This window comes from Sturnira hondurensis, unplaced genomic scaffold (assembly GCF_014824575.4).
Source record: "Sturnira hondurensis isolate 20B ecotype Veracruz unplaced genomic scaffold, ASM1482457v3 Scaffold0015475, whole genome shotgun sequence".
NCBI lineage: Eukaryota > Metazoa > Chordata > Mammalia > Chiroptera > Phyllostomidae > Sturnira > Sturnira hondurensis.
The window spans coordinates 1,969,758-1,994,064 of NW_028088106.1; the positions used below are offsets into that span (position 1 = coordinate 1,969,758).

The following is a 24,307-nucleotide window of genomic DNA, read 5'->3' on the forward strand; positions in this document are numbered from 1 at the left end:
AATAAAATTTCTAAATCATCTTTTCTGATTTTAATCAGATGGCTATCCAGGGATCATCATAAATCATCAGATTTTTCCAATTTAGATGTATGCTGTTTTCTGGTTACTCTACAGAACAGATAGCAATGGTATCAAATTTATATTTAATATTAACCTAAAATGAGACCAGTTTACTTTATCTCTCCCAAAGCTAGGGTTTTTGTTTGTTTACTCCCCTCACTATCTACATACTTAAAGCATTAACTATAAACATTACTAAATTGCTATGGTCTGCTTGGAAAATATTTTCAAATAAATTATTCAGCATCTTGAGTGTATGGTGGAGGAAGAATGTAAACATATGATACTTTTAAAAAGGTGTGATTTCAAATTTTATTTATTGTAATAAATATTGTATACAGTGAGATACTGACTCTTATAAACTCCTAAAGTATTTAAAAATAATTTCTGTTAACTATTATTCAAACTCATTGTTTTTATTTTCAGGGGTTAAACAATGTTATTGCTATAGACTTTGATTACAGAGAAGAATTTATCTATTGGATTGATTCCAGCCGACCCAATGGCAGCCGCATAAATAGAATGTGTTTAAATGGAAGCGATATTAAGGTAAGTGATATTCCAACAACAGGATTATCAGATGTTTTATTAGTGTGCTGGAGTTAGATAGGAAATGGTATTTGATGGTAATGGTACAACTCAGAATTTATTAGGTTGGTTTAAATTTCATATTTATAATGTAAATTAATATGTATTTTAAATATGAAATATAAGCTGTTGTCCTTATATATCATTATAATGCTCTTATTTGAACCAAGGTAAAAATCAAATTGAGTAGGTAGCACGTGAATCCTTGTTCACACCCCTAGACTATGTGAGGGACGCTTTTAGCTTAAACAATGAGTGCCTCAGACTCCATTGTGTTAATGTGTGCAAAAGAAAAAGCTGAGTCGGAGAATTTGTAATTGAAAGAAATAATTATTAAATTATAGATTAAATTTTAGCACTATTGAAATTAATGTAATATAAATGAAAATAATTGAATGTATTTGTATAACATTATGAATGTTCTGATTAAACAGCATCATAATTAAATACATGTCACTTTCTAGATATGAAATCTTGTCACCAAATCTGTGTTATCTCAAGTTTCCAAATAAAATTATATGTACTATGTATAGCAAAATTATTATAAAGAAGTTTAAATTAAAGTAGTTAATTATATTAATTGCTTAAACACTTTATAGCCATTAATTATATCATATAGCCATTTTTGTTGGAAGCACTCAATATTGAAAATATTAATTGTCTTGAAATGTGTATATACAATGCCAAAACCACTAGTGGGTTGGGTTCTGGTAATTCAGAACAACTGAACTTAATGATGTTTTGTATGAAATATCAGTATATGATATGGAACGAAAAGGTAATCTTTTTGTTTTATTATTCAGTTCTTTGGCAATTCATATAAAAATTGCAAAAGTTACCTTACTCAAACTTTATTGTATATTACTATAAGACATTTAGATTTTTGGTTATCTTTATATTTTAATGATGCTTTAATATTTTTAAGGACATTAATTCCCTACTGCCTTGCTAATACTGATTCATTATTACTTTAAAATATATCATAACAGGATTACAGAATACATCTTTCTTTTTTGGGATTACTAATTCACTGATTTTTATTAAAATTGTCAAACATGACAATTTTCCAAATTTAATTTGGGAGAAGAAGAAAAATGTGCAATTCAGTATAGTAGATTAATATTAATTGCTGAAAATGTTCATGTTGTCACTTTATGTATATCCTCACTATTTATATTTTTGGGGAAAGATAGCTATAAAATGCTATTAGTATTTTTTGTCTCTAACTACAGCCCCAAGTTTCAATTACTTTCTTTGCATAGTCCTCTAAGCACTAACTCAAAAATAGCAGTCATATAGATCAAGAAATTTTAATTAATTTATGTGTACCATATTTGTGCATAAAAAGCCTATGTCCTTATTGTATTTGATATTGGCATGAGTTAGAATTGAGCACATGGTTGCTTGAGAATATTTTTACTTCCCTTTGGTTAGGTTAAATTCTCACTTGTATTTTTTTCTCTCCTGTAGTTGGTCATCTAACTAGGGTAAACACAGTTTGGGAAGTAGTAAATGCAATTGATATGTCCCCTAGAACCTGTGAAATATAATCTTTAGTAATACTTGGTGTGTGTATGTGTGTGTGGGGGGGTGTTTATGTGTAACAGAATTTTTGCCCCTCATTTTGAGAGGACAGGTAAACTAAAGTGGAAGTGGAATCAATAACTATGTAGCTGTCAGACAGCTCTTTTCAGATTAGGGTATGTTTCCTTAAACCCATATGTAATTTCCAGGAGCCTGACTACATGTTAAGTAATTTCTCAGCAACAAGTAAGTGATTTTATCGGAGTAAATTTTTCTATGTTTTACGCTTATCTAAATTCTATTGCTAACATTTAAACAGAATACTCTATCTCTGCAAAAAGCAAGAATTAATTGCTCAGTTCTTATACTAGGCATTTACACTGTTAACTTTTGAAATTCTTATTTTGCTAGGTAGTGCATAACACAGCTGTCCCCAATGCGCTGGCTGTTGATTGGATTGGAAAAAACCTCTATTGGTCTGACACAGAAAAAAGGATCATCGAAGTATCCAAACTAAGTGGCTTATACCCTACTATACTCGTTAGCAAAAAGCTGAAGTTTCCCAGGGACCTGTCTTTAGATCCTCGATCTGGGTTTGTAACAAACATTGAAATTTTTATTTTTTATTTTTTTATTTTTTTAAAGATTTTATTTATTTATCTTTAGAGAGGAGAGGAAGGAGAGAAGGAGAGAAATATCAATGTATGGTTGCCTCTCGTGAGTCCCCTGCTGGGAATTGGCCTGTAACCCAGGCATGTGCCCTGACTAGGAATCAAACCGCGATCGTGTGGTTTGCAGGCCCGCACTCAATCCACTGAGCTACACCAGGCAGGCCGAAATTTTTAAATTAAGAATTAAGACTGTGGATTATAATACATTAAATGTGGTAAATACTGTTCTGTAGGTTTTGACATAGAATCCAATGTAAAGTATAAGTGTGTAGAATTTTCTTTTGAGAAATCAGAAATAGCAATGTGATTATCACAATAAAATAAAATATTTAAATGATGGAATTGTGAAGCAGGCATATTTTAAAGTTTTAAACAAAACTCTTTCTATCTAATTAATAAATGTGCTGTGGAAATAAACATACATAACTCTTTAATTTTAATGCTTTTAAATCTTGGAGGAAAGGCAGATAAAGAACAAATCCTGGATAGCATGTTGCATGTATGTGATAGTCACATTTGTGACTGATATGATTTCTGCCACACTTTAGAGCAGGAGAGGTAAGTAGTATCCGTGGATAATAAATAACAAAGTGCTTTATGCATACATTCAAAAGAAATAGAGTAGGAATATCAGGAAAGATTCATACTGAAGCTGCGTTTTATTTGCATGTCATTGCAAGAGTAGTGAACAAGTCATTACAAGGGTGAAGGACAGTAGTCTGGAGAACTCTGATGAGGGTTGAACAGATGTTAGTCTGTCAAAGCTGCTGGTGTATGTTTGCTAAGGTTCTATAGATTATGTCCATTTACTTTCAATTATGTTGTTTTGATAAGTAGAGAAGGCATCTCTCTGCACTGTGTTTTGCACAATTTAGAGTGATTACATAGTCCAAAATAATCTCTGTAGAGGTTCAATGTACCCACCACTCTTATTAAAATAACAAATTCAGAGAAAAACTTGATGTTTTAAAATAGGACACAATTACAATAACAAGTATTATAATAACTGTAGTGCTCTAAATTTTCTAATGTCTAAATTAATTTCAAATATGTTTCAACAAATCACTGCTTTTATCATATTATATGCAACAATTAGAATTTGCTTCTAGCTAATATATTGACTCTTTTTTTGGTCTCTTATAGTTTTAATTTGCATAGTAATCATGTTGTAGTAAATATTACAGCTTAATTTTAAAAATTTGGTGAAAGCAATACCTACTAGAGAAGACTTGTACTGTATTATTCTGTTCCCATGATAATGTACAAGTTTTAACTTCTCATTAAATAATTACATAACTTTTACCTCTTAAAATATTTTCTCTACCATAGCAACAGAAGTTTTTTTTTAAACCTTTTTTTTTAAAGATTTTATTTACTCATTTATCTTTAGAGGGGAAGGAGAGGGAAAGAAACATCAATGTATGGTTGCCTTTCGTGCAGCCCCTGCTGGGAGTTGGCCTGCAGGGAACCGGCTTGCAACCCAGGCATGTGCCCTGACAGGGAATCGAACCGCGATCCTCTAGTTTGCAGGCCCGGGCTCAATCCACTGAGCTACACCAGCCAGGGCTAGTAACAGAAGTTTTGAAAGAGTCAATCCTATTTTAACTAAAAGTCAAGAAAGTCTGTTTTCTCCAAGTTTCAAGATATAATGTCCAGATGTACTAAATTTGGTTACCACCATCATTTATTTATATAGGTGTACATAATTTAATTTATTTTGTATTTTATCATAAGATATTTACTTTATTATGTCCAAACCAGTGTTCTTTTCTTCAAAGTCAAGATGGCTAGTTTAGCTTCTCATACTATTCAAGATGCTTCATTTTCTAAATGAAAGAAACATTACCTGTTGATATTTCTAATAGTCTTGTAGCATACCCTAATTAGAAAGCAAAGCCGCACCCTAGCCTAGTGAACAGAACAAAATCCAGTTTAAAGTTTTACATCTCCATGTTACTAGTTATTACCTCATAAACTGAAAGCAATTATTAGTTACTATCAATATAAAACCAACTATCACAACTGTCAATTAAAAATAAAACATTATATTATTGTAGATGTTATGAAGGACTCCGTTGATTTCCTTTTTGGATAATATTTAAATTATCATATAGATATGTCATGTTATATGCAAAGAAACAGGTGAAAATAGGAACTTTTTATGAAACAGTTAAAGCCTCCTAATCTAACAAATAAAACTTGATGACACCTTTTTTGTTCATGCTGTTTTCCTGTTCCCCGCAGTGAGATATAGGGCAACCTGGTTTTTAGCTTTTATGAGTGAGCTTCAGGGTAAAAAAAATGCCATAACTGTTCCAAATATTGTGCAATATTGCTTCAAAAATAGCAGTTTAAATTATATGATTATTTAATAAAAATGCAATAGAATCTTTCCACATCAGATTACCGTTGTTATTTGCATATATTTTTAAAATGCAAATACTGCTGACCTCTGTTCCCTTGAGAAGTGTGATTCCTGTCCTGATATTTAGTGAAGGATATAGAGCAAGGATTTGTTTAAGGGAGGAAGGATAAAGATCATTAGACTAGTGTAACGAAGCATTAAACGTCTAGGAAACAGCTCAGTGGTCTTTTGTATCTTTTAGTAGTGCTATGCCAATTGTCACAATACCAATTTGGATATGGTGGTTTCTAAAAGTGGAAAAGAAGATACAAGTAGACTGATCATCTTCTGGGTTGTTATATTTAAATTCAGATGAAATTCAATTATTCTAATTATTTTATTATCGGACTTATGTTGGGACTCAGTGTTTTAATTATCATAAGTTTTTTGGCAATAGAAATTATATTCTATAAATTTTTAAATCTGCATACAAGTATATATTTTTAAAAATCTTCACCTGAGTATAAATTTTATCATTGATTTGAGAGAGAGAGAGAGAGATCCATTGGGGTTGCCATTCACACCTGCCCCAGTGGGGATCAAACTGACAACTTTTGGTGTACTGGACTGAGTTGCTGAACATACTGCATCTTTTTGTATGATTAAAATGTCAGTTCAGGTTATTATAATATCAAAATATCATTGTAATAGATATTAAAGTGAATGTGTGATATTTCTAGTTAGCAGAAATACATTTATCTACTTATGCATCTATTCAACTCATATTTCCTTAGCATTTAGTGTACATTTGTCACTGTTCTAGTGTTCTAGGTAGGAGCAATAAAAATAAAAGGCACAATTTCTATATCAGATTATTTCACCTTCCAGTAAGTTCACAATGAGTAAATAAGAATTTAGTGCAATTAACTCACAAGGTAGAAAAAACAAAAAAAAAGTTAATAGCTCAACTAGGATCAGAGAAAACTTTACATATAGGTGGGTAGAATAAGAATTAGCCAGGTAATGAGGTGCACTCACGGAAGGAGGTATGTAAGGCAAAAAGAACATGCACTCTGGGAAAGCAAAGACACATACAAGAGCATGGCACATTGGGAAGAATTCATATGGTCAAAACAAAAGAAATGTAGAACTTTTATACCAGTTCACTTTGCAGAGTAAAAAAAGAGCTAAAATATATGAAACAACAACATAACATAACAACAATAAAAACAAAACAAAAAAGCACACCTTATAAGGCATCTGACTTGGGCAAACAGGTGAATAGAAAATTAACTTCCCCAGAATATAGGGAATACAGAAAAAAGGATAGCTGTAAGAAAGTACAATGATCAATTTACAGACCCATTGAGATAGGAAGTTCTGATACAATAATGATGGTGACAAAGATAACTACTACATCTATAGCATTTTGTGAATTAGGAAACTCTCTCAAAATTGTATACTTTGTTCCTTTACTATTTACTCAGAGTCTGTGGGAAAGGTGATCAGTTTTTCTCTTATTGTTAGAGCACAGATTAGAACATTCACCCTCAAAATGCTCAAGAAACTATCTCAGGATCATGTAGGTAGTAAGATATTAAAGTGGGAATTAACTCAGATTTTAAGCTTTGTTTATATATTATATGACATTAGAGTTTCCAGGAACAAAATGATCTCCAGTCATGAGCATGTTTTTCAAGATCCATCCAAACAAGAGATAAGAAAACAAAAGAAAAATATACTGTACTATTTTTCCATTTTAATAATTAGCCATTCACAAAATTTTAAATAGAGATGATATAAGGTTTTTTTGGAAATGAAGAAGATTGCCTAAATTGTTACAACTATTATGGGAGAAACTCCCTTCTTCTTGCCGATATAGCAAAGAATTACAGATCAGCAAGTCTATTAGAGTACAAGCAGGGTTTATTAGTGATACCACTCATTGAAGACAATGGGCTTTGCCCAGGTGGGGCAAAAGGCATAGGATCAGGGCATGGCAAGGAAACTGTGGCAAGAACAGGGGTGGCAAGAGCATCAGGTCCTTTGTTTTGAGGACTTATACAATTGGCAAGGTCGGGGTGAAGAAGTTACACATTGATTGATGGGTAAATGTGGTGCCAGCTTTCCTGGGGATGACATGACTACCCAAACCTAGGTATGTGTGGAGATTTATGAGCCTGAATCCTTATCTTGCTCCAGACTCTATTTACTCATCTTATAAGACAGATATGTAACAGGATGCAGTTAATTAAAGTTGGGGCAGTTACCCAAAGTTATTTGTAGGCTCTTCCTGGAAGGTTTAGAGATCTACCTCTGGTCATGGTCATTACCTGTGGTCTGAACTACCAGAGGTAGGCAATTAACTAAAGTTGTTCTGTGGACTTCTTCTTTGGGCACTGTGGACCCCTTCTTCTTCCAGGCCTTGGGATGAATACACAGTTTCAAGTTTTTCTTTCCCAGCTAGTGGAAACAATACATAGAATTCCAAGGGCTTCCCTCCTCCTGTGCTAACATGGTGTTTATTGTGATGCTGGAATACCTGGCAATCTTATTGGGCCACACTCAGGACTGCTGAGCTAGTGGGTGAGACATGTCTCATTCCTCCACCCTGCCTTGTTTTAGTATCTATCCTACTCAACACAACCATGCTTTATTTTTAAAGTAAACTTTTATTTGTTTTCCTTTCCTAATAGTCTTTCTCCCTAGGATGGTCTTCTGCTTTTTTCTCCAGTTAGAATAACTTTCCAATTTTCCAGCAAGAGCAGATGATACCAACTCTTCTGTGAAACATTCCACAATGGTGCCTAAGTAGATACCATATATTGAACATGTTACATTATATGACTTTTATTTATATTTAATTATGTGTTTATTTTATGCAGGTACAATTGTCATATATTATATTAGTTTCAGGCATGTATGTGACTATTATTACTATATCTGTCTATTTATATAGAAAGTAATTTCCTTTATCATGATGGCCATGGTTTATTTTTAGTTTGCACCTAACACATAGATCGTTAAATTCACCATTGAAGGAAATAATAAATGGTAGGCTGGACATACTGAACACATATGGTTATAGCTACAGGGACCTTGTACTTGCAACTATGCACAAACCAATATATTGTTATGTAAATAACTTGTATGTTTCAAAGAAAAGAGTCATAAGGGAACTTTTGTTCTGAGGAAATGAAATGCACAGAAGGAATGAAAATCCAGGTTCAGATTTCTGTGGGGAACACAAAATACTTTATTAAACTATACAGTCATAAAAATACTTTTTCTGCCAATTTTTAAACCTATATTCTCATACTTAGGTAAAAATACACAGAAAGTGAACTATCAAGCATTAATTTAATAATTCAAAATGTCAAAAAACTATAGCTAGAAGAAACTTCTATGTATTTATTCCCCAAATTCAGAAAAAAAGTAAAAACTAAGAGAAAAATTTAATGTATTTTAAAGAAATAGAATATATTATATTAAAGTATAAAAACATCCTCAAAGATCACTGAGGTCTGTTATGGATACAAGCAGACATTCTGTTGTCTGTTTACACTTGGTTATAACTTACAAATAGATAAGATTTGGGGTTCAGATTTTTCGGTTATGATCTTAGATAAACATTACATACTTTATGGGTGAAATTTAGAACTCTCTTTTTTGGCCTTTCCATTGAAATTTTTATTTTGCAACTTTATTTACAATAATTGTATACTTAGGTAACTTTTAAAGGGTTGTGTTTCAGATGTTAAAATGACTCGTATGCCTGGTACAGATTTACTGAGTAACTTGAAGAAAATATATATTAATGATTCTTAACTATGGAAAAGAAAAAAAAAATTAGTGGTCAGAAATTAGCTATCCATAAGTAGAGCTCTAGACACAAAAATCTTGTGTTTATAAAGGCTTATTCGTACTTTATTACACTTCAACTGCAATTTTCCTGAGTGCATGAGAATATTTCATAATATTATTTTGGTTAATGAATACTTCAGCAAATTAATAGTATAGTGACATACATAAAATTCATGTAAATCATGTAATAACATGCATACAATCTAGACCTAACCAGTAACCCATTAGGTGTATATTGGGTTGCCAAAATCTCTGTTTAGTTCTATAAAATAAAAGACACATTTTTCTATTTTTTAAGATTTTATTTATTTATCTTAGAGAGAAAGGGAAGGAGAGAAGGAGAGAAATATCAATGTATGGTTGCTTCTCGTGCATCCCCTGCAGGGAACTGGCCCCTGCCAGAAACTGGCCTGCAACCCAGGCATGTGCCCTGACTGGGAAACGCACCGCGATCATCTGGTTCACAGGCCTGCACTCAATTCACTGAGCCACGCCAGCCAGGGCAAAAGATACATTTTTCATTTCCACCAATAACCTTACGGATTTGGTTATTTTGAGTAACTTGGTGATATCCTGCTATTGGTTTCTAGTGGATACAAGCCAGAAGGGGTGCTGCTAAATATCTTCCAATGCATAAGACAACCCCACAACAGAGAATCATTTGACCAAAATGTTGATAGAACCAAGAAACTTCACAAACCACTTTTGACACCTCAATCAGTCACAGCAACTTTTCTATATACTGCACAAATATTAATTTTCATTTCAACTGCATTTTTACCTTTCTTGAAATAATAAATTATAATACACCAAATATGTTGCTTATCTTCTTCCATCTTCAGTATTAAAATGGCTACAAAAATTCACAAGTTTTGGTAACTTTTTTTTAATGTACACTGATATGACAGCTGTCACAATACAATGTAACAAAATTGTTTTGAATGAAGTTAAAGACAACTAAGCACTACAAGAGCCACTGTACAGAAAAAAAACTAAAAAAACTTTTTGGCCAAATCGGTATAATCAAATAAAAAATATGAATGCAGATAAATAATTATAGGTAATATTTGCTGAACACTTCATGCTTATCAATATTCTAAGTCTTTTCTCTAATTCTCTTATTTATCCTCACAGTGAACTTTATGAGGAGAAACCATTCTTAACCCTTTTCAACATATGTCCAGGCTCAGGGAGGGTAATTAAAGTGCCCAGGTTCACGTAACTAGTAAGGGGTAAATCTAGAATTAGAATTACCAAATTGTTAAGGCTTGTTTACTTAGAACTCTACATTGTACTTCTTTAAAAAAGAACAATAATAAACCTAGTCTATAAATCTGACAACCTGAGTTTTGTTCCAATTGTATCACAGTCTCAACTGAATAGGATAAAACATATATTCCTGTATGCTATCAGTTTATTAGTAAAACAAAAGCTTCAGGCTAGTTGAGCTTCAAGACCTGTTGCGGCATTAAAATCTTTAATTAAGTCATAATTTGTTCTAAAATCTGAAAGATATAAAGATCATCATTATTAAGGAATTTGTAAGGTAGTTGTGAAAATAAGATTTATGTTCAAAAACTATCAGTGAGCAAAAGATTTCTCTTATAACTTTTCCCTCTCTTGTGCCTCTATAGTAAAACAGTTTTATCATAATATGTTTTAATTTTTTCATTCATTTTATATCCACTTCTATTATATTCACTGAGAGGGATTTGAAGGCAAAAATTATATCCTTTTCATCTTTTTTGTTCCAAGTACTAAGAAATATCTGCTATATAATATAATTTCAATGAATTATTATTCTAAAGTATGGTTCTCAATCTACTTGAAATGGATTTGGGGCTCATCAGAGATGTTTCACCAAACCTTGACTGGTGTGATTCAATGGATTGAGTACTGGCCTTTGATCTGAAAGGCTGCTGCTATGATTCCTGATCAAGACCCATGCCTGGGTTGCAGGCCAGGTCCCCAGCTGGGTGTGGGCCAGGGGCAACCCATTGATGCTTCTCTTATACATGCATGTGTCTCCTCCTCTCTTTCTCCCTCCCTTCCCATCTCTAAAAATAAATAAATGAAATCTAAAATCAATGAATAAAAAATGTGTTAAAGGTTATTTGATTATGAGACCTGAGAACCCACATCATTACTATTATGTGGGCTCCTTTGTGCACAACGCACATGCTGTTCAATTACACACATGATAAAGAAATTCCCTAGACCAGCCCTGGCAGGTGTGGCTCAGTGGATTGAGCACCTGCCTATGAACCAAAGGGTCTCCCAGTCAAGGCACACACCTCAGTTGCAAGCCAGGTCTCCGGGAGGAGATGATAGAGAGCCCACCACACATTAATGTTTCTGTCCCTCTCTCCTTTCCTTCCCTTCTCTAAAAATAAATAAATAAAATCTCAAAAAGAAAAGCAGTTCTCTAGACCAGAGAGAGCTACAGAACAGAATCCCAAAGTATGTCTCCTGTAAAGTGCTCCAGGAAGACAATTTGTCACTCAAAACTATGTAATATAAAAGGGATATCACAATTGCCTTTTATAGAATCGCTATGTTTTATAGCATATGAAAGGCTCTGATCCTACAGTTGAAAAGATAATGTTTACTTTTTTAACAAAGCATTTCTCCAATATATTGTAACTTTCCTTGAAAAATGTGAACTAGCAGGAATCAGGGAAGAATTTGTGGAGAACAAGGGATGATACGAATCACATCTGAATAAATATATCTATATAATTGAACAGGCTGGAACAGGCAAATGATAGGATAAAAGTACATGAGTCAAAATATAGGACTTTAACTAAATCCTGCAACTAGAGATGACTTCACACATTTTAATAGTGGAGAGGACTAGTGTTCTGAGAAGAAGTATATTTGTGCCAAATAACAGCAAGTTTGAATGGCAAGAAAAGTATCTCAGGCCTTGAACTCTTACCGATGTTATTTAGAGTGATGTAACCAGATGTTGGACTCCATGAAATATACTCTTCCTCCTTTTTTAACTTTGGTTCAAAATTATCATAATAGCCACCCTTGCTGGTGTAGCTCAGTGGATTGAGCGCGGGCCTGCGAACCACCTGATCGTGGTTCGATTCCCAGTCAGGGCACATGCCTCGGTTGCAGGCCAGTTCCCAGCAGGGGATTCAGGAGAGGCAACCATGCATTGATATTTCTCTCCCTCTCTCCTTCCCTTCCCCTCTAAAGATAAATAAATAAAATCTTTAAAAAATGATGATAATAGCCAATTAAAAAATTTCAGAATACAAATAAAAATTTAGAAATGCTGTTATATGGACGTCAAGCAATTTGAAATGTATAGTATTCTTAATGACTTCAAAAACATTATGCATTTGCAATAATTTGAATTACTTTTGTTGATATATTTTAATGAAAACAACTTTTTTTAAAGTTTGGGGATGCTTTAATTGCAATTTCAAGCAAGTTTAGAGGTAACAACTAAATAGAAACAACTAAGCTGTTTCTCTAGTTAAAACATTGTGTGTATTCATTTTAATATGACTAAAGTAAGTAAAATACTACTTTTTAGTTTGATTTGCTTTTATTTAGTTCTTAGAAATATAAAATGGTTGTATAGAAGCACAATAAATTGGGTCATATCTAATATGGGTGAGAGAAGCTGGCATAATCCTATTGCATTTATTAGAAAAACAAAATTGTTATGTTAGTGTTCTCAAGATTCAGGGGTCAGAAAGGCATAGAGAAAAGTTCTAATTTATTTCAGTGAGCTAAACAATCTTCTGATTTTTACTTCTTTTTGTTTAGTTTCTTCCTTTTATTTATCTGCCATTATCTCAGCAAGTTGCTTCTCCTTAAATTTACTTGAAAAGAAGAGATTTGTGTCTTTCAAGAGTATTTTTCTCATGTATATTGGCTTTTCAAAATAAAAATATACTAAAATAATTCAAGATTAAACAAAATAGAACTCATTAGGTATAATAATTTGAGATTTTCAAAATATTTTCAGAATAACATAGATATACAGAAGCCTTAGGAATTACAATATTGCTTTATGCAAAGGTGAGTGTGGTACTTCCAGACTGAGGTTGGCTTTCAAGTTTTGCCTTTAAGAGCTCTCTTTGAATTTCTGCTCACAAAATTCTACCTTTTGTTTAGTTTTTATCAAATATATAGTTCCCATTTTCATTCCATGCTTAATTAGGACTCAATGATATTTTTGCTAGCAAAGGAACATTTTTATTATTTTTATAATCCATTATCACTTGCCTTTATGTATATGCCCCCCAAATAATTATCAATGCAAGAATGTATAATTCTTACAATAATTATTTATGGCATTTCTGTACTTGATTATTATTCTTTCTAAAAACCTTTACTTTTTTAGTGTGTGGTTAAAATGCCTGAGTAGAATTATCAAGTTAGAATTTCTGAGAAGTACTTTAATTTAAACTAAATATTTCAGTTTTAAACAATATAGAATAATTGTATACCATGTTATTTTAATTATGTATCTTCAAACATGAATAATTAATAATTAAAGTATTCTATGCATACTAAAAATAAAAGATGAGGTCTGAGAAAATGAATTTGCCTAATGGATTTTAATTTTACAGGTAGAATGTGAAAAATCCATTAAGGATCCTCTAACTCCAATTTTGAATAATAGAAATAAGAAAATATTAAAAAACATAAAGTTACTTTTCCTATTATGGCAAAAATAAATGGTGTGATTAAATAGAGGGAAATACCTAATTAATCTATATACAAATGCACACATACATAATATGCATACATTGTTTGTGTATTATGGAATATACTGTCTATATTTAACACAATTAATTTTAGTGCCAATATTACTCTATTTTACTGTTTATTGACCACTGTCTATAGTACTGTCCTCTAGAATTTCCAGTAACTTAAATCAGTGGTAATAGAACTCTCTGTGATGATGGAAGTGCTCTGTATCTGTGCTATTGGATATGACAGCCAGCACACACATGGTGATCAAGCACTTGAAATGTGGCTAGTGTGACACAGGAACAATGCAGTTCACTTGATATTATATGTCTTTAATTGATTTGAATTTAAAAAGTCACAAATAGCTAGTGGCTAACACATTGAACAATTTCAGATTCAAGAAAATACAACAGATTTCTATGTAATTCGTTTAGAGTTTTTTAATAAATGACGAACCAAAAGAAAATCATATACCTGGAAATTGTACTCTGCAACTTCACAGATGTGTTTAGAAGGTTTACATTTGCTAATATTTATATATGATTTTGTATACTAATGGACACATGTTTAAAATTATAAGGACATTTAAAAGCATGCTATGTGTTACTAAAAAAAGTTAGAAAAATTTGCATTGAAATATGTTTCTCTGAAGCTGCTATTCAAACAAATAGCAAAAATTCATTATGGGAATAGCTAAGCAAAGACATGAAATTTTGTGTGAGGTTTTACTCCCGAAGTGTCTGAAAAACAAATGGCTATTGATTTTCTGTCCTAGGTATTTGTATTGGATTGACTGCTGTGAATACCCTCACATTGGCCGTGTTGGAATGGATGGGACCAATCAGAGTGTTGTTATAGAAACCAAGATTTCTAGACCTATGGCACTAACTATAGACTATGTAAATCATAGACTCTACTGGGCAGATGAAAATCACATTGAATTTAGCAACATGGATGGATCTCATAGACATAAAGGTTGGTCTAGTAATACAAATAATTCAGTATTTCACCACTGAATAAAATATTTATTTAGAAAAAACATGCATATATTCATTATGTATACTTTCATCAAATGCATTTCTTAATTTAATATTAATTATTGTATTCCATGATGATATTGATAAATAAGAAATTAGATATATTTATTTAGAGCTTCTGTAATCATGCAGACATATTATTTTGACACTTCAGATTTTCTCTAATTTTACTTTTCTAAATAGTTTTTATAGTAAATGAACAACATTTTTATAAGTTTATATAAACATGTATTTTAATTGAATTGAAATAGAAGAGTTATACTGTGTAAACATAAGCCTACTATTGCAACCTGGTAGGGTTAAGTTTTCTTAAAACACTAAGTCAAAGTATAGCTTTTAAAGGACAGTGAAGCAATATTATTTAAAAGTTATCAATTATATTATATCCATAATTAAATTTAGTGTTTCTAATCAACAATGGCGATGAAAAGTAATGTGGAAACAGCTTCAAAATTAGAGTAACATTTAGGAGTGTTTATAATCTGAATATGAATGAATATAAAAACCCTAAGTATAAAACAAATTAATGAAGCAATTGAATATGAGGGAGGTAGCACTAAAATTAGAGATGAGTGAGAAGTCATAGAGGAAACATTGGTGAGGATGTGGGCGCTAAGGAGAGTGATGGAGAAGGACATAGTAAAGAAGGGCATCGATGAAAAGGAAATGGATATATACAAGAACCATGAACAATTCAAATGAACATTCAAAATATTTCAGATCTAGGTGGCTTTTTAAGGATTAGATTTTCCCTAAAGAAAAAAATAATTTTCTATTTATCTTTAATGACCTATTTTCTCCTTTGCTATTAGGTGTTTACATCTTCAAATATCTCATGAAGTACAACTTTCACAGAGAGACTCCAAAGAAATACTACACATTAGCATGGTTTAGCTTTCAGACTGTTTTCTTCTCTGCACTAAGTTTAGAATAAAACCCGTGGAGGAGGGACAAGGATGGGGTGATGAGAAAGAGCGTGAGGCCCTGAAAAGGGAGTAGAGTCCTGAGAAGGATGAGACCACTAAATAAATAAATACATTTCAATGAATAAATAAATAATCTCACTAAAGTTGTACCATTTCATAATTTTGCCCACGTCCCTTTCATCAAATACATCCTTCTACCTAGAAATGCTCACAGCTTTAGAAGTTATTTTTTAAGGATAAGAAGAATCAGTTATGAGAAGTATAGTTGAATAGGTCACTTCTTTAGCGGTTGGCACTCCAATTATAAAGAAATTCATCAGGATGTAATCTGAGTAAAAATGAGTTAAAGATCACATTAGGATTTTAATTACAGCAAAAATAATGTTGTCAAGTCAAAATCACACTTCATGCATTCAGCAGTTATATCTCCTCTAAAAAATCAATAATGTAATATTTTGCAACATCCTTAGATGATATTATTTTGTTTTACTGCTGCAGTCAGTATTTTACCCATGTAACCATGAACCTGTTTTTAGCATGCATATACAATACTAAGTCGTTGTGAATATATTACTTTGTTCTAAAATTTTATTGCACAATAAAATGTAAACAATTTCTGGCCAGCTATTACAACATCAAATACTTACTTATTTTATTTAAATCTTACTGTTTAAATGACAAAAACTATAGTTAAAAATGTTTAATAGTGTCTATTAAACACTACTGATTCCATCCCCTACTCATTATTTAAAAATTATGTCAGATATGTAGATGACTAATGCTTTGAAAACTTAATACAAAATTTAGTGAATATAAATGAAGTATTTCTTAATCATAGAACTGGTGTTAACTTTGGGTAGAGGGATATATATATATACATATATCATTATATATATATTATTATCATTTTATATATATATAGTGAGAAAATAGTACTAAATCTATTAAAGAGTGAAATATTTAGTTGACAAGTATGAAGGTATGATGTTCACATTTTAAAATTTGATTTTGAAAATGCCTTGTAGCTTAAGGATGGGGCGGGGGAAGGAAAGTGAAAGAGTTGCTGCCTTCAGGAATGTTTTCTCCTATAGGCTTTCTGAGGAAGCCTAATGAAAAATTCATTCAGTGTCTTATCAGGCATCTGTCAATGTCTGAATGTTAGCCAATAATCACCTGGTAGTTACTAATGAGCTACTAATTGTAAGCACTCTCAATTATGCCAATTCCACATCCAGTGGAAAAAAGAGTCATTTATTTGCCATGTCTGAAAAGGGGAATAAAACTTTTCCACTCTTTGCATTTGCTCCACACTAACACAAAGAATGCCCTTGTCTTCTAGGTATGTATTTGGAGGTAGAAAATGAGACACATAAACAATAACTTGTTTATTAGTTTGGTCGCTGACTTCTTTTTCCTCTTAACTAAACCAGCATTATTGTTCTCATTTATTTTATATATTAAAACTGGAGCCAGAGCCCATCAACAGAGTGGGATAGATCAATCCTGACAAAATAATTTGAAAATATGAAGGATGTATGAGAAATTTCAGCACTATGGTCCTTTACCATAAGTCAAATTTTAATAGGGCAGAAAAATTAAACTGAGTTGCACTTTATATTTCAGAAGATTTACCCTGAATATGTTCTGATTTAAACCATGCATTAATTGCATAAATGAAGCATCTTTTTTGTTATTATTTGTCCATCCAAAGGTCATTTAAGGTTCTGAATTCTGTGCCCTAAATCAGTTGACTTTTGAGGTACATCTGACTTGCAATATGCTTAGTTATTTCCAGCATCCTTTTTGTACCTCTTCTACACAGTTTTCTACCAAGTCCAAATACTATACTGCAATAATTAAAATAATAATAATAATAAATTAGTCAGTTTGCTAGTTTAGAACATTAAGGTGGGATCTCAGTCAAATGAGTCTCTACTTAAAGCCTGTGAATATCATTCTATTGGTTTTTACTCCAATAATTTTATTATATTATAAAATATAATAATAATAATTTAATATCATACAATACTATGCAAGCTACTGGGTAACTGGATCAGTTTATTTTAAATCAAATTCTCATTGTTTTTTTAAAAAAATTCTGCCCTGGCTGGTGTGGCTCAGTGGATTGAGCATGGGCTGTGAACCAAAGGATTGTCAGTTCTATTCCCATTCAGGGCACATGCCTGGGTTGTGGGCCAGGTCCCCAGTAGGGTACACTCGAGAGACAACCACACACTGATATTTCTCCCCCTCTCTTTCTCCTTTTCTTTCCCTCTCTCTAAAAATGAATAAATAAAATCTTAAAAATTTTTTTTCTGATTCCTTCTCTTTAGATCTACCAATTTATTCATTCAACAAACATTTGCTGAAATTATTTATTTATCATGCTACAAGTTATGCTAGGGCCTGGAATTACACAAGTGTTTGTCTTTTAAGCACTTTCAGTTTAATAAAAAACAGACATGCAGATAAAATGTAAATCATATTGGGGTTAGAGGTATATGCAAAATATTGTAAAAATGCGGGTAGAAATAAGGAAGTCTTTGCTAAAGTGAAGGGTCCTTTGAGAAGTTTGAGAGACGTACGACAGGCTCTCCATATGGAGAAATATAGGAAGGATTCCTCACACAGAGGGAAAAGCAATTGCAAAGATGTAATTGAGTCTTGAAACAGCATAGGGTTTACACATTTGACTATGCCTGGTAGTACAAGAGGGAGATAATGCATTAGATAAACAAGGGCAAATTGGGGACAGAGTGTGACAGCGCTTGTATGCTAAGCAATTTGGAATTTATCCTTTAGGTCATAGGGAGGCATTGATGGTGTTTAGTTGATAAAGTGCTATTATTAGACTTGACAACAGCATGGAAAATGAAAAGACCCTGGAAGGGCAACCAATTTAGAGGCTGTTAAAATATTTTAGGAGAAAATACTTGAAGTGATTATAGCCATGGGAATGGGGATGAAGTTTTGCATTCAATAGTTATTTAGCAGAATAAAGAGGAAAGATCTATACGCTTGGAATAGCAGAATTGTCGGTGGTTGGGTTGCAAATATTAAGTGAAAGATTTATAATATTCAGTTAGAGATAAAAAAGACCTCCGTTTTGATGACTTATTAATTTCATGTATAATTATACATTTTTAAAGAATTAAGAGGTAGGAGGTGGGGATGGGTAAGACAGAGGAATTGGTGGGGGGAAATGGAGACAACTGTACTTGAACAATAACAAAGAATAAAAAAAGAAAAATATAAATACTGAACATAACGTAGGGATTCATCTTAAAAAGCTCTTTTCTGATGAGGGATACATTAATTTTAACAAAAGATTCCACAGCAAAGAAATCCTAAGCATGTGTAAATGCTTTCTATTACATCTTTTCCTAAAAAGCATTTCAGGACAAATTATAGTTTACCTATAAGTAAGGTTACACACCAGTGAATCTCTCATTTTCTATTTTCTCTTGAGGTATAAAATATATTCAATGGAAGACTTGAAAATTTCATGTTTTTTGGATTGAAATGTTTAATTTTTATGTTTATATATGTCTTTATAAAAAAGAATAATTCTAAATAGTAATTATATATTTTTTGTATGTCTATGTGCTTGGGACTGGTTTCTAACCACTCCTAAGCCACAATTCTTCTGACAGACTTGGGCTTTTACCATGCTTTTCAGACTATAAGATGCACTCCCCCCCCCCAAATTTGGGAAGGATAATGGTTGTTAATGATGCTGTTGTGTTCTGTTTATATGTACATTGGTGAAATATTATGTTATTTATGTCATTAAATATTTTAGAACATTTTTGCTTCAAAATTTTCCCCCTATTTTCCTCCTCTAAAACCTAGGTGTGTCTTATGGTCTGAAAATACTGGTAATTTGGACAAGAAGTGATAAACCTTTGATGGAGTGCAGATTTTTAAGTGCAAACACATTTTCAGAATGGAGAAAACAAACCCTTAGGTTATTAAAGAAATCATGGGAAAACTGAAGATGAGGGTGGGTTAGATGAGATCTGTTGCTAAACAGCTTTGAACTGTGAAAAGTGTGTGTACCTTTCCTGGGCCCCATCTATCAAAATCAGGATGTGGGAGAAGAAGACATCAAAGGGAATTCTACAACTCAAATTCTGTGTTAAGTGGATTACACAACACTTTCAGAAACTTTGCCAAATCCAAAGGTTTTGACTTCAGGTTTATCTTCAATGTAAACCTGAGAGAGGTTGGACATTTGTGATAATCAAATGCCTGCCCACTCATCCTTGATGAAGATCTCATATTGCCAACAAAATACTCATTTCTTTGAGTGCTATTCCAAGAGCTATTCACATCTTTTACTGTTGAACTCTTGGGAACTGATCAAATCGACGAGAGGAGAAAACCTATTTTCTTGAGCATTACATTCTATTAGATGCTTTGCATATACCATTTCACTTTTTGGCTTTCAGTGAAATTTTTCTTAATCTGCTACTGGGATCTAAGAACTGGAGCCATCCTATTATAAGCTAATGCTTTTATTGGAAGCCTACTGTGTCCAAGAAACCTCATTTGATGCTATACATGCTCTTAGAGTTATTCCATCAGGGAATACTATGCTATAAGCAGCATTAGAGCCATTTTGCTGCAAGAAAACAGGTTTAAAGAGAGTAAGTAAGCCCTGGCTGGTGTAGCTCAGTGGATTGAGCACAGGCCTGCGAACCAGAGGATCGCGCGGTTCGATTCCCAGTCAGGGCACATTCCTGGGTTGCAGGCCAGTTCCCTGCAGGCCAACTCCTAGCAGGGGATGTGCGAAAGGCAACCATACATTGACGTCTCTCTCTCTCTCTCCTTCCCCTCTAAAGATAAATAAATAAATTAATTTTAAAAAAAGTTTAAAAAAAAAAAGAGAGTAAGTAATTTCTCCAAGGTCAAATAGCTGGTAATCAGAGGAATCAGAATTTGAACAATGAAGATCTAACTGGTCGCAAAGCCTGTTTTCTTTCCGTTATTAACATCTCCTTGCTTTTGAACAGATGATAAAGGTTGCTGCCTACTTGTTATAATTTCTAATATCAATAGTTGCAGCATAAATGCACAGTCATACACATAGAGGTATGTCCATACCTGAGTTTCTTCACGTTAATTTAAGTAGTAGACCATAGATAAATTGCAAAATACAGAAAAACTAATAAAAGTGTAAGTCAACATAACACAATTACTATAAAAAGCATTTGTCTTATTAAATAGAAACTTTTTTGTTGTTTGAGCGAGTGAAGGGAGCAATAATGATCCTTGAAAGTAGATACCCTGCTTCAGGGGGACAGTTTGCTATTACAGTTTGCTATTCCAGATTAACTATATCTCCTGACCATCCAAGACTTTTAAATCTTATTTAGAGATTCATGTCACAGAATTTCTGAATTTAGAGGAACAAATATAAACAATACATGGACAACAACTAAGAAGGATGGAAATGGGAGGGAGGGGGAGCACTGGGGGGTGGGGTGGGATGGGAGTAATAGACAGAAAACTGTAGTTGAAAAATAATTAAATAAATTTAAAAATATTTTTAGTCATTGATCTTATGCATTTCAAAAAAGATTACCTTCTCTAAGTGGACTGCCTATAATATAGGTTACAAATAACTCTTGAGAGAAATTTTAGCAATAACTTTACCTATCTATCTTAACTTAGAGATTCATTTGCCTTTTAATGAAAGAAAATTAAATATCAGAAAATTCTGTTTAGACCACAATTTCAGTGTTTGCTTGTATCAAAGTATATAAATTCAGATGCAGTTTACCCACTTTCTGTTAGTTGTGNAAATATTTTTAGTCATTGATCTTATGCATTTCAAAAAAGATTACCTTCTCTAAGTGGACTGCCTATAATATAGGTTACAAATAACTCTTGAGAGAAATTTTAGCAATAACTTTACCTATCTATCTTAACTTAGAGATTCATTTGCCTTTTAATGAAAGAAAATTAAATATCAGAAAATTCTGTTTAGACCACAATTTCAATGTTTGCTTGTATCAAAGTATATAAATTCAGATGCAGTTTACCCACCTTCTGTTAGTTGTGCTGCTGAGCTTGAGATATATTTTACATGTAGTTATTTTTTTTTCAAAAAATAATGAAAATATTGTGTGAATAGAAATGACAAAACAGTGAACTAAGAAAAGGTATCTTTGAACTTGAGCTTTAAAATCTATTCATTGTAGTATTTTTCAGAATATTCCATATCACTGAATGATTTAACCTTATGTTAAATCAGTTAGTCACGTGGACATTTTATCCCACATACTCAAAAAATATATACTTACATAACTGCTAATTTCTTTGAAGAGCAACAGTTTCATATGCCTCTAAACTGTAGTTTATCACTGAACTGTCTTTTATTTTGTGGACAAACTGTCTAAAGCCCCATGCAGTTAATGTTGACTATGGCTCTTTATTGGTTTCAATGTCCCTTCCCTTGAAGATCCTCACACTGAAGTGTCAGTTATGTGGTACAACTCTACTATTGTTCATTTCTGCTCTGGGAACCAAAGTGTGTTGTGACGGGGCAGTTCTGTTTGGATTAAAAAACCCAAATCATAACCCAGGCAGTTATTGCCTAAATCACATTGGAAAAGGAATCCAGCTCTGGCTGGTGTAGCTCAGAGGGTTGAGCGTGGGCTGCGAACCAAAGGGTCCCCAGTTCGATTCCCAGTAGGGCACATGCCTGGGTTGTGGGTCCCCAGTGGGGGCCATGTGACAGGCAACCACACATTGATGTCTCTCTCTTTTCTTCCCTCCCTTCCCCTCTCTCTAAAAATAAATCAATAAAATCTTAAAAAAAAAGAAAAGGAATCCAGATCTCAGCATGCTCCTGATGAAAGAGCATAAAATACATTTAAATGTTTTTTTTTTTTTTTTTAATTCTGAATGGGGAAGAAAACACTTCAAAACACAGAGGGAGTGTTTTGTGTTCAGATAATCTGAAAGTCATGGCTTTTGCATTTGGATGTTTAGAAAATTTAAATATCTACAGAAGTCCACTAGAAAAAAAGTGTAGGGAAGCAAATGAATGCCATTCTCTAGTTTTACAATATTCTTGAGTGTTTATTTCTTGGTTTGATATTGCATTTAATACTTAAAAAATTCCTATCATTCATAGTTCATTACAGACAGGAAACTTCACAGGCTATTTTATGCTAATGATGATGATGTGCTACTATTTACAATACAATAAAAGTTAATAGAAGGAAGAAAAATACAATTCAGTTTCTATAGAAATGTTCCTGAACCAGTAAAATAAATTGAAATTAACTTATTCCTAAACATTCTTAGAATTTCAGTGTCAATCGTGTCTTTTAGTTTTGTCCCTTGAATAAGCGACACTACATTAAATTATGTACATGTTTAAATATAGTAATATTTTGAAGATGCCCTATATGTTCCATATACTATTTTTAAATGGTGACATTTTAAATGTTTTTCTAGTATGAGTTTCAGACACTTTCAACAACATTATCTGTCCCAAATGTGACACACTGGGGCATTGGTAGACGTGGCTTTGGTCTAGGTTACTCTCTAATTTAGGCTTTAAAGCACCCTGGTTTAGTATTTCTTCCATAGCTTAGAACTTTTAATCAAACATTCTTTCTAACTTTCTGACATATCTTAAAGAAATTGGTTGAGGTTGAAACTGGAGTAAGAAAGGACTATTCTTCCTTTTTCACTTATCCTTACTTATTCCTAGTACTAATCTACAATGCATTTGAAAATGCTTGTAATATAGTACACTCAATTGTTTTTATTCTACAGGCATATTTAGAACCGTAAAAATGAGGGAAACCAGACATTAAATTCATGTAAATGTCTCTACTTGGTATCTTCCCCAAATGAAAAGTGTTTTTGAAAGGCTTCAGGTTCCATTAAAACTGTCTAACAAAAATTTTCTTAATGCCTATGTGTGTGGAATACCATACTTCTTATTAATTATTATGGTTGGCTCTGCAAACCCATTTTCAAATGTCTGTGAAGGGTTATATTACCAGCAGAAAAACCTAGAGAGTTTTGCAACAAAATATCTTCACCAAAGACATGAACAATGTTGCTTTGTTTACTTCAGAAACTGGAGAGCTGTATCATCATTGAGGAAAGATATTTATAGGCACAGTCTAGCTTTCAAAATAAAGGTACTATAATTTTCATTATCTGCTTCTGCTTCTTACATTCTCACATTCATTAAAAAGAATATTCTTTTGCCCTGGCTGGTGTAGCTCAGTGGATTGAGCACAGGACTTCGAACCAGAGGATAGCGATTTGATTCCCAGTCAGGGCACATGCCTGGGTTGCAGGCCGGTTCCCTGTAGGCCAACTCCCAGCAGGGGACACACAAAAGACAACCGTACATTGATATTTCTCTCCCTTTCCCCTTCCCCTCTCAAGGTAAATAAATAAATAAAATCTTTAAAAAAAAAGAATATTCTTTTTATTTTAAAAAATGAATCCTCACCCAAGGATATGTTTGTCCCTTGAATAAGCGGCACTACATTAAATTATGTACATGTTTAAATGTAGTAATATTTTGAAGATGCCCTA

At 32.7% G+C, this 24,307-nt stretch overlaps 1 protein-coding gene across 1 annotated transcript in view; it reads left to right on the forward strand.

Moving 5' to 3' along the window:
- LRP1B (LDL receptor related protein 1B) overlaps positions 1-24,307 on the forward strand; it is a gene marked incomplete at its 3' end in the record, with an annotated part of 1,343,287 nt that overhangs the window by 1,235,587 nt on the left and 83,393 nt on the right. Inside the window, exons 59-61 of the mRNA XM_037064526.1 lie at positions 487-609; positions 2,584-2,765; positions 14,546-14,745. Coding sequence (XP_036920421.1) covers positions 487-609; positions 2,584-2,765; positions 14,546-14,745 — 505 coding nt within the window. The remainder of the gene's footprint in view (positions 1-486; positions 610-2,583; positions 2,766-14,545; positions 14,746-24,307) is intronic.